The sequence below is a fragment of the Talpa europaea genome (genome assembly GCF_964194135.1).
Source record: "Talpa europaea genome assembly, chromosome: 4".
NCBI classification, from domain to species: domain Eukaryota; kingdom Metazoa; phylum Chordata; class Mammalia; order Eulipotyphla; family Talpidae; genus Talpa; species Talpa europaea.
In genome coordinates this window covers 53,007,360-53,019,736 of record NC_140070.1, presented here as the reverse complement: position 1 = coordinate 53,019,736, position 12,377 = coordinate 53,007,360, and the positions used below count along the sequence as shown (strand labels likewise).

Genomic DNA, 12,377 nt, shown 5'->3' with positions numbered 1-12,377 from the left:
TGCTGCAGAGGCTGCGGACAGCTTCACAGCGCTGCTCTCAACTACCTGTGCCACCAGGGAGACCCCTTTACTTACTTTTATTTATTTATTTATTTTTACTGACTTCTAAACCTATGTTTTATCTGTGTCTATTTGTAGCTGCAGGAATAGAGATGAATCAGATTGTTGGTCTTGGCATTTCTACACAGAGAGCAACTTTCATTACGTGGAACAAGTAAGTACATTGTGTAATAAGCACTCTATTACTGGGTTTATTTGTTTATTTATTTATTCTCCCACCCACTCTTTATTACTGGTGTTATTTTTTTATCCATCCCTCCCCCTGTCCCCTTATTGCTGGGTTTATACACAGTAAATATATGTTGTGAAATATGTGTGTGGGAGTTTTAACTTTGTCAATTAAGAACAGTTTTGTTTGGTTAAGAAGGATTAGAGTAAGCCTGTCTAGACTATCACCATCTTTAAAATTCTCCATTCTTTCTTTTGGTGTGAGTTATTTTTTCAACTAAGCATAAAGTAAAGCTTAAAAAAAGTAGTTTATACCTAAAACAATTCAGAGAAACCTAATAAAGATCAGAAATACATTATTATGATTATGGTTTAATATTTTTAGTCTAATTCAAATTTAATATCTATAGCATTTGAGATATGTATAGATTAGACACAGTTATATTATCATAATGGCTACCATGTAGTGAAAACTTGTGATACTTTAGGTTCCTTTATCTTTATACACAAACTTGTCATTTAGGTGGGTTTGTTTTGCCAGAGAAATTGGGGCTCACAACTTACAAAAGTAAGTTGCTCAGAGGTGACTAAGTTAATAAATCGAGTTAAGATTTCAAATTGTATTTTGACCCCAAAGCACATGCTCTTTCCAGTACTCCCATACCCTTCAACTGTGTAGTTTTTTGCTTTAAAAATACCAGCAATAATCAAAAACACTGAAAAATGTAAATGTATTACAAAGCACTAGACTCCAAAAGTTTTCTTGAGCTTGTGGCAGTGGGGAAAAAGTGGTTGGCATAGTGGGTGGGGAGAATTCACTAGGATCTGGCCTTTAATTCAGAGTTAGGCAAGGGAAAGAATTTTAAATGTACCAACACTTCTGATGTCCTAGACTTTGATGTTTATCTAGGATGATATGATAGAAATTATAGCGTATAAGAAGAGGAACACGTTAGATGGTTATGGGGGTGGGTAGAAGGGAGCGTAGTAAAGTATTTGATTTGGAACATATAAATGTGGAACTATCACAAATGAGGTTAGAATATTGATTTGTGTTAGACTGAGGCTTTGCTCATTTCCACCAAGTAGTACTCTTTTCATTCAGGGCAGAATGCCTCTCAGGTTGATGCCAGCACCTGCAGTTCCCCTTTGCACCCATTTCCTTACTCATTACCTTGGGCATGCAAGTCATAACCTTTGTCAGCTAAAGGAAGGAATGAATTGAGGTCATCCAAGTACATCAAGATTTCTAAACAGTGGCACTATTGACATATTGGGCCATTTGAGATGTTTCAGGGGGGCCATTTGAAATAATTCTTTGTTGCTGTGGTTTGTCCTGGGCATTCCTGGTCTCTGCCCACTAAATGCTAATAGCACATCACCCTTGAATTGTGAAAACCAGAAATATCTATAGACATTGCCAAATGTCCCCTAAGGGCAGAATCATCACTGTTGTATATGAGGTTTCAGAATTAGATGTGTTCTCTGGTAGAGATTAAGCAGAGTGAAGGGAAGCCTAAGGATTTTGATAGTAGGCTTTCCTGCCAAAATTTCAAGGGCGTCAGAGAGCAAAAAAAAATGACAAAATAGGACCAGTGCGAGTCTGGGAAGTGAATGATATGGAAGTGGAAGCAGCAGCGCATTCCTCGGGAACTTGTAGAAGTGCCACATTTGGTTGGATTTGGTGATTAGGTTATTGGCCACAGAGGTGGCATCATCATAATGTGGATACCATGTTACTCATGACAGGAAGGTCAAAGTATTAGGGAACAGAATTTTTATGTGACAGTAAGACCACACCTCACTCTCCAAAGAAATAAAAGAGTCAATTACAAATTGCCCTCTTCCCTAATTGATGTTATTGTTGTAAAAGGTTAAAATTTCCTAAGATTAATGGCGTTTTCTCTTTGGCTGTCCTTTTTAGAAATGTTGTGTTTTCATGAATGTTGCAAGCACTCTTTGTAGGAACTGAAATACTGAGTACTTTTTAAATCATGTCCACATGGTTTTGTACTTCCTTTACTATAAAATCTTGGAGCCTTGTGCTGTTCCCTGTGTCCTGGTTGAATCACTGTGACATATAATGCTGACAGATTCCACATGTTTTCCAAGAAACAGTTGAGATACCACAAAGGAAGGGCACATCTCTGAGCAACCAGAAAGTAGTACTTGTTCATTTTTGAGAAAAGGAGAGAGATGCCTGGGAATCTGTGAAACCAACCACTCCATCCTAGCCAGCACCTCCTAGGACTTCCGAGATCATTACTTTTTTTCCTCCTTTGTCACTGTGACCATAAAACATTACTTTCCTTATAATTTTCTCCCCTAATTTTTCTATAAAAATTTTAGACACAGTTTTTCCCCTATTGCGACTCTCCATTCTTTCTTTTTTCCTTCACCAAACCACCCATGCCCATACCCCAATCTGCCTCCCTCCCTCACCCCCTCTAGCCTTTCCCCCATTCCCTCAGGTAATTGTTATCCTCTTTTTGCTGAATTCAACTTTTAGTTGTCTTTTGTTTGTGTATAATTGTTTTTTCAATGTTTACACCACAGATGAGTGAAACCATTTAAAATCTATCTTTTACTTTTTGAATGATTTTACTCAGCATAATCACATCAAGATCCATCCATTTTGTTCCAAATGCCCTGTTTCATCTTTTTATCACAGCTCTGTAATATTCCATTGAGTATATGCTCCACAGTTTCTCTAACTATTCATCTGTTGAAGGGCACTTGGATTGGGTCCATAACTTGACAGTTGTGAACAGTGCTGCTATGTACATAGATGTAGATAAATCTTTTCATATTAGTTTTCATGGTTTTGGATAAATACCTAATAAATGTGCTGAGTCATATAGAATTTCCATCTTTATTTTCTTGAAAAATCCCCATATTGTTTTTCATAGGTATAAAAACTTATAAGTTTGATTTAGTCCCACTTGTTTATTTGTGTTTTTGTTTCCCCAGCTGTTGGAATTTAGTCCCCCAAAACATCTTTGTGGTAGATGTCCTGTCATGTGTCCCCTATACTTTATTTCAGATACTTTATGTTTTCATTTTTTATGTCTAAATCTTTATTCCATTTTTTTAAATAAAGATTTATTTATTTATGCATACAAGAGCTGGGGTACAGGCCAGAGGTGGGGGGGTGTGGTGAGAGACAGAGTGGGGAACAGAACAGGCAGATTGACTGAAGTACACTGCTGAGGGGAGCAGCGGGCGAGTCAGGAGAGGTCTGCTGCACCATGTGGATTGCTTCCTGGCCAGCTGGGGGATCGAAGTCATGCTGCAGAGGCTGCGGAAACTTCATGGGTTGCATCTTAACCCCTTGCGCCACCAAGGAGGCCCTCTTTATTCCATTTTCAATTAATTTTTTAAAATTTATTTATTTATTTATGCATACAAGAACCGGGCTACAGGCCAGATGTGCAGGAGGGTAAGAGGATCCACCAGAGACAAAGTGGTAACAGAATAGGCAGACTGATGAAATACACTGCTGAGGGGAGCAGGGGGCTAGACAGGAGAGTTCTGCTGTGCCATGTGGGATTCTTGCCGGCTGGCCGGGATCGAACCGGCTCTACAGAGTCTGAGGACAGCGTCACAGCACTGTGCTCAACTGCCTGCGCCACCAGGGGAGGCCCTTCAATTAATTTTTTGCATGGAGTTAAATATGGGTCTTGCTTTATTGATTTTTTTGCATGTGGCTATCCATGTTTCCCAGCACCATTTATTTAAAAAGCTATCGTTTCTCCATTGTATGACCATAACTCCTTGATCAAAGATCAACTGTCCCTATTTATATGTGTTTGTCTCTGGGCTTCCAGTCTGTTCCATTGGTCTGAGTTTCTGTTTTTGTTCCAGTACCATAGTGGTTTCATTACTTTTGCTGTGTAATGTTGTTTGAAGTCAGGAAGTGTGATATCTCCAATTTTCCTCTTTTCTCTCCAGATTGATTTAACTATTTGGGGCCTTTTATGGCTCCATACAAATTTGGTAATTATTCTATTTCCTTAAAAAAGTCATTGGTATTTTGATAGGTAGTCCATTAAATCTGTAAATTGCTTTGGGTAATGTGGCCATTTTAATGATGTTAATTCTTCCAATCCATGAGCATGGACCATCTTTCCATTTCTTTGTGTCTTCTTTTATTTTCTTTAACAGAGATTTATGGTTTTTGTTGTGCAGGTCCTTTATCTCCTTTGTTAAGTTTATTCCCAGGTAATTCATTCTTTTAGACATAATTGTGAATAGAACTGTATTCCTTATTTTCTTTCTTCTGATACATTGTTTGCATTTAGAAATTCCACCAATTTTTGGTATTGATTTTGTATCCTGCCTCTTGACTATACTCATTTATTATTTCTAGAAGTCTTTTGTAGAATCCTTTGGTTTCTCTAAGTATATTAGCTTGTCACCTGCAAATAATGTAAATTTTACTTCTTTTGCAATTGGGATTCCTTCTGTCTTTATCTTCCCTAATTGCTTCAGCTAGGACTTCTAAAACTATGTTGAATAGCAATGGTGATAGTGGACATCCCTGTCTTATTTCACCATTGAATATGGTGTTGGCTGTGAGTTTGTCATATATGGCTTTTCTATTTAGATATGTTCTGTTTATTCCCAATTTTTGGAGAGTGTTTTTCATAAATGGATGTTGGATCTTGTCCAATGCTTTTTGGCATCTATTCAGGTGATCATGTGGTTTTTTGTCTTCCTTTTTGTTCATCTGATGGATGACAATGATTTGCATATGGAATGAAGCCTGCTTGATTGTGCTGAACCATTCTCTTGATATGTTGCTGCTGTATTCAGTTTGCTGGGATTTTGTTGAAGATTTCTGCATCTACATTCATCAGAGATACTGAGCTATGATTTTATTTTTTTGGACTATGTTTGGTTTGAGAATCATGGTAATAGTGGCCTGAAGAAATCAGAAAAAGAACAAAAGCACTCCCCCCAAAACAGTAAAAAGCAAAAAAAGTAATAAAAATTAGAGCAGAAGTAAATGAAATAGAAAACAAAAATACAATCTCAAAGATCAGTGACCAGTAGTTGGTTCTTTGAAAAAATAAACAAAAATAGGGCCTCCCCTGGTGGTGCAGCGGTTGAGCACTGGGCTGCGAAGCTGCCCACAGACTCTGCAGCACCGGTTTGATCCCCGGCTACCGGTGAGGGTCCCACATGGTGCGCAGACCTCTCCTGTCTCACCTGCTGCCCCCCTCAGCAGTGTATTTCATTGGTCTGCCTGTTCTGCTCCTTCCTCTGGCTCTGATGAATTCTCTCACCCTCCCGCACTTCTGACTGTACCCAGTGCTTGTATAAATAAATAAATAAATAAATCTTTAAAAAAAAAACAGCTAATGGACAAACCATTAGCTATACTTAAAAAGAAGAGAGAAAACCCAAATCATTAGAATCAGGAACACAAGAGGTGAAATTATAACAGATACTTGTAGAAATACACAGGATCATAAGCACCTACTGTAAAAGTCTGTGCAAACAAATTAGACAACCTAAAAGAAATGGATAAATTCTTAGATTCCTGTAACCTCCCAAGATTGTACCAGGATGAAACAAACAACTTAAAACAGTCCAACCACAAGTACTGAAATTGAAAGGGTAATAAAAAAATCTCCCCAAAAACATCAGCCTGGTTCCAGATGACTTCTCCAGTGAAATTTACCAAACCTGTACAGAAGATCTAATACCTATCCTGCTCAGACTCTTCAAAAAAATCAAAGATGGGGCCCTCCCGGTGGCGCAAGGGGTTAAGCATCGCGCTATGAGGCAATCCGCAGCCTCTGCAGCATGAGTTTGATCCCAGCCAGCCAGATAGGAACCCACATGGCGAGGCAGACCTCTCCTGTTTCGCCTGCTGCTCCCCTCAGCAGTATATTTCAGCAGATCCACCTGTTCTTCTCCCCACTCTGTCTGTGGTGAATCCTCTCAACCCCCGCATCTCTGGCCTGTACCCAGCTCTTGTATGCATATATAAATAAATCTTTAAAAAAAAAAAAATCAAAGATGGAGGAAAACTCCCCAACATATTTTCCTTATAATTGAGGTCAGGAAGTCTAATTCTTCAAACTTTCATTTGCTTTCCTCCTTTATTTCCCTATCCTCCTTCAGAAGCCAGGAAACTCAGTTTTTATTAACCTTTTTTTAGTCCTTGAGTATTCTTCATATTCTTTAGGTTAAATACTTTTTTTTTAACATATTTTATCAGTGGTTTGTTTTAATTTGTCTTCCAAAAGAAATTTAAGTCATATATTCTCCAATTTGGTTGCTTTAAATTCTTTTTGTTCTAAAAAAACATGAACTGTTTTGTTTCTTCAGGCATTGTGTCTCTCAGGGAGGCTTCTGCCAAGTAACCTCAGATCAGGGTGTGTGCAGTTAGTAACATAAACTATGAGTCATGAGAAACTGGGATTCATTCAGTAACTGTTTGAGGGCTTAGAGGAAGTAAGGCAATGTGCTGCCTGCTGCACTGAATATAAAGAGGAATTAGAAAACCAGCTTTCAAAGAATTTACAAATTTATAATAACAAGTATATAAATTACTGAGTCAGCAGCAAATATGTATTTAGTTGTAGTACTTAATTCTCATGTAGTACTTAATTCTTATGTTAATGACACAAAATATTTTTGTGACACAACATATATCAAGAGCCATGGAATGGTTTAAGGAAGTTCATTTACAATATTGCCATTAAAGTTTTTTTAAAAAGATTTATTTGTTTGTTTGTTTGTTTTATTTATTTATTTATACAAGCACTGGGTACAGTCAGAAGCACGGTAGGGTGAGAGAATTCACCAGAGCCAGAGCGGGGAGCAGAGCAGGCAGAAGGACCGAAGTACACTGCTGAGGGGAGCAGCGGGCGGCAGGAGAGGTCTGCATGCCACGTGGGACCCTCCTCTGGTGGCCGGGGAGCAGTCGGGTATTGAATTGGCGCTGCAGAGGTTGCGGGCAGCTTCGCAACCCAGCGCTCAACCGCTGCGCCACCGGGGAGGCCCTTGCCATTAATGTTTTTCCTCCATTTCTACCTTTATTGTTGAGAGATAAACCTATGTCATTGCTAAATGAATGTTGGGATATATTTGGCTGTATGAAATAAGTTCTAGATTGTCTTCTGTCATTGAAATTAATGATGATACTTTCTTCTTGTGATTTTTCCCACCAGCAGTCTTTAATACATCATACTATATCCTGTCTTATAATCTTTGAACATATAATACGTTTTGTCTGGAATATTAACCCTCCTTGATTATTACTACTCTTCCTTCAGAACTGTTCTGTTGTTACCTCTCAGTGATACTCTTCCTGACCTTCAGACTAGACAGGGTATGCCTGTTAAATATACTCATGAGAATCTCTAGTTCTCCTTCAGAGAACTTATTCCTGTTGTAAGTAAGCAACTGAGTGATTGTTTGTGTGACTTCCCTAGCAGAAAATATCTTCAAAGGGGCAAAGATGCCATAAGTCTCTGTTGGCAGTTGGTTCCAATTCCTGACACAAATTGCTTTATAATATTATAAATATAATATTTATAATAGTGATTTCCAATCAGATTTAAATGTGTAAATAATGCTATTGTGGAGAGAGTCTGAAGAGTCAATATCAATGGATTTCACTTTCGTTAAACATAGTCTGATTTTCCTTGTTGGTATAGCCACATTTATTCATTTATCAAATAGCTTTTGGCATCTGGGCTAGGTGGTGAGACCCTGGAAGTGGAAAGATTGTGCCCTCAGGAGGTTCACAGTCTAGCGGCAAATACAGATGTGAACAGCCTGATAGAGGCTTGCCAGTAGAAACTTCAGCACACCTGGTAATGAGGGAGATAAAGTGGGAGACCGAATAGCCTAGAAGGAGTTAGGGAAGGTTTCACGGAGGCACTTGAGTCAAGTCTTGAAGGGTGAGTAGAAGTAATTTAAATGGGAAGAGTAAGTGACTGGCAAAGACAGATTGTGCAAGAGCATTCTCCCAAATTGCTAATTTATGTAAGTACAGTCCATCACTGTGCTCTCTTGCCACCTCACTAAAGTCAGCAGGTACATACATTTCATGCAAGAGACACTGCCTGGCAATGGTGGCTAGGGGAACTTGTGTTTCTCAGTCCCATGGGACAGTAACAATCAGAGTTTTTGGCAAGCTGCCATTCTCAGGGCATTGCTCAAACAGCAGACTGAAACATACCAGTAGTATTTTGGTGAATGAGGACTATGTCAGCCTGGGAACTCTAGCCTGAGAGACAGGCTTCATGGTTGCCACACAATTAAAGGCTTTGGAGGTAATCTTAGGGAACTAGGTCATGAAAATCAGAGCAGAAATAAATGAATTATATACTAAGATGACAATAGAAAAGATGACGAAAACTAAAATTTGGTTCTTTGAAAAGGTAGAGAAAACTGACAAACATAACAAGAAAAACGAGAGTAGACTCAATGAAAATCAGAAATGAAAAAGGAAATGTTATAGCTATACAACAGAGATACAGAGCATCATAAGAGATTATTATGAACAATTATACCCCAACAAATTGAACCTATAAGAAAGGGATACATTTTTTAGGAACATACAATCTTCCAAAACTGAATCAGGAAGAAATAGAAAATCTGAATAGAGGGCCTCCCTGGTGGTGCAGTGGGTTGAATCTTGGCAATGAGCGGCTGTTGGCAACCACTGCAGCATGAGTTCGATCCCCAGCCAAGAGCTGGGATCTGAGCCACATGGTTCAGACCTCTCCTGTCTTGCTCACTGCTCCCCTCAGCATTGTATTTCAGTCAATCCCACTCTGTCTCTGGTGAGTCCTCTCACCCCCCTCACCTCTTACCCGCACCCCAGCTCTTATATGCATAAATAAATGGAGCAGATCTTTAAAAAAGAAAAAGAAAGAAAGAAAATCTAAATAGACTATTTAATGGTAAAGAGATTGAATCAGCAATCTACAACCTTCCACCAAACAGATTTTCAGGGCCACACATCTTTACTGGTAAATTCTACTAAACATTCAAAGATGATTGAATGCCTCCTTAAATTCTTCCAATCTACTAGAGAGAATGCGTCCAAGCTCATTTTATGAGTCTAGCATTACTGTGATAATAAAACAAAACACACCATAAGAAAAGTAAATTACAGGGCCTCCCTGGTGGTGCAAGGGGTTAAGATGCAACCTATGAAGCTAACCACAGCCACTACAGCATCAGTTTGATTCCCGGCCAGGGAGCAACCCACATGGCACAGCAGACCTCTCCTGACTCACCCGCTGCTCCCCTCAGCAGTGTACTTCTACCTGTTCTGTTCCCCTCTGTCTCTGGTGAATCCTCTCACCCCCGCACTTCTGGCTTGTACCCCCGTTCTTGTATGCATAAATAAATATATCTTTAAAAAAAAAAGAAAAATTAATTACAGGTTAATGTCTGATCAACATAAATGCAAAAATTATCAGCTAATTATTAGCACATTTAATTTCAACTATACAGTAAGAGGAGCATATACCTTGACCAAGTGAGATTTATTCTGGAGATGCACAATTGGTTCAACATCCACAAATCAGTCAAGGTCATATACCACATTAACAATGAAGAATAAAAATCACATGATTATCTTAATAGATGCAGGAAATGCATTTGACAAAGTTCAACATCCATTTATGATTTTAAAAAAACTCAACATAATGACCACAGAGAGAACATACCTCAATACAATAAAGGCCATATATGATAAAACCATAGAAAACATAATACTTAGTGGTGAAAAGATGAAGGTGTGTCCTCTAAAGAAACAAGACAAGGGTGCCCACCCACTCTCAAAACTTTTATTTGGCATAGTACTGGAAGTCCTAGCCAGAGCAGTTAGGCCTTTGGATACTATAAATATGTATATTCATGGTATATATATATGTGTATTCATGTATATATGTAGATGCACACATATGTATATGGAATTTTCATTTACCTTCGTCTCACTGTGTCTTTCACACCTAGAACATACGTGGCACATAGTGGACAATTAAATCTTTAAGTTATTGAAATGAACCTGGAGAGAAAGAAGGCACTGTCTAGGACAGGCCATTTTTTGTGGGAAGGAGTTTGCTTGTTGTGGCATTGGGAAACTATCAAAAACTGTTAAGCAAAAGAGTGATATGATCAAATTTACATTTTATTTTATTTTGTAATATTTTTTATTGAGGTAACATTGGTTTACATCACTGTTTATGATTCAGAGGTACCTGAGGAGGGTCACATCTCCTCAGCTAGAAATGACACACCACAGCCTCCACCAAGGCACTCATAGTCTATTGGGCCCCTTCCCTTCCCACTTTGCTCAGTCCTCCCATTCTGGTAATCTCAGTTCTGCAGTCAGATTTCTAGAGCTTTTTTTTTCTTTGATTTTGTCTGTTTCATTTTATTTCTCTATATTTCACACATGAGTGAAATACCTGTTATTTGTCTTTCTCCTGTCCTGTTTCGCTTAGCATAATTCCTTCCAGCTCCACCCATGTTATGGCAAATGGCAAAATTTCATCTTTTTTTTTTATATATATAGCTGGGTAGTATTCCATTGTGTGTGTGTATATATCCCTTCTTCTAAATCTTCCCTGCTGTTGTTGGCACTTAGGTTGTATGCATAATTTGACTATTGTAAATAGTGCTGCAGTGAATACAGGAGTGCATATAGCCCTTTGAATTAGTCACTTTGCATTCTTTGGGTAGATACCTGGGAGTGGAATTGCTGGATCATATGATGTATCTTTTTAATATTTGAGGAACTTCATATAGTATACTGTTTTCCATAAGGACTGGACCAGTCTGCATTTTTACCAATAGTGTACCAGGGTTCCTTTTTCTCTACATTCTTACCAACACTTGTTATAATTGTCTTTTTGATGTGGACTGTTCTCAGGTATATGATGGTGTCTCATAGTAGTGTTGATTTGCATTTTCTTGAAGATAAGGAATGATGACTTTTTTTCATGTGTCTTTTGGCCATCTGTATTTCTTCTTTGGAGAAATATCTATTTTTCTCTCTGTCCGTTTCTTGATTGGGTGTTTTGTTTTCCTTTTAGTTGAATTGTATGATTTCTTTGTAGATCTTGGATATTGTCCCCTTGTCATATATATAATGTGCAAAATTTTACCATTCAGTAAGGTGTCTTTTTGTTTCCATTATAGTTTCTCTCACTGTGCAAAAACTTAATTTGATATGGTCCCATTTACTATTACAGCAAAATAATTAAGTACCTAGGAATAAACTTAACAAATGAAGTAAAGGACCTGTAAAATGGAAACTGTAAGACATTGTTTAAAGAAGTAGAAGACTGGTGGGGGGCGGGAAGGGAGGGATTGGGGTCAGAATGGGGGGGTTGCAATTGTATGGGGAATATAAAAATAAAATTTCTTATTTAAAAAAAAAAAGCAGAAGTCGTAAGCAGCGACTCCAGGTAAGGAGGTACGGAGTAGCCTGTTAAAAAAAAAAAAAAGAAATAGAAGACAATGAAATGGAAATACAATCTTTGCTCATGAATTGGAAGAACTAGCATTTTTTTAAATGGCCATCTAACCCAAATTAATATAAAGATTCAATGCAATCCCTGTGAAAGTTTCAATGGAATTCTTCAAAGAAATAGAACAAACATTACTGAAATTTATACGGAACCACAAAAGATCCCCAAATAGTCACAGCATTCCTGACCAAAAAAAAAATTATAAAGCAATTATATGTCCAGACTTTGAACTATACTACAAAACTTTATCAAAATAATATGGTATTGGACTAAAAATAGACCAATGAAACAGAATTGAGAGCTAAGAGATAAACTCATACTTCATGGACAGTTAATCTATGACCAAGGCAAAAGTATATAATGGAGAAAGAAAAGTCACTTCAAAAAATAATCCTGGGGCACAGAGGTTAAAGTCTCAGTGCTTTCGAGCTATTACCAGCCACTGTAGCATGAGTTTGATCCCTGGTCAGGGAGCTAACCCACATGGCACAAACAGACCTTTTCTGTCTCGCCCACTGCTCCCCTCAGCAGTGTATTTCAGTAGATCTGCCTGTTCTACCCCCAACTCTATCTCTGGTGAATCCTCTCCCCCGACACCTCTGTCCTATCCCCCAGTTCTTGTATGCATAAATAAAATTT

At 38.2% G+C, this 12,377-nt stretch overlaps 1 protein-coding gene across 1 annotated transcript in view; it reads left to right on the top strand.

Moving 5' to 3' along the window:
• The window catches only part of GK5 (glycerol kinase 5), a gene marked incomplete at both ends in the record, with an annotated part of 69,246 nt that overhangs the window by 12,420 nt on the left and 44,449 nt on the right, over window positions 1-12,377 (top strand). The window contains one exon of the mRNA XM_084232616.1: window positions 139-214. Coding sequence (XP_084088742.1) covers window positions 139-214 — 76 coding nt within the window. The remainder of the gene's footprint in view (window positions 1-138; window positions 215-12,377) is intronic.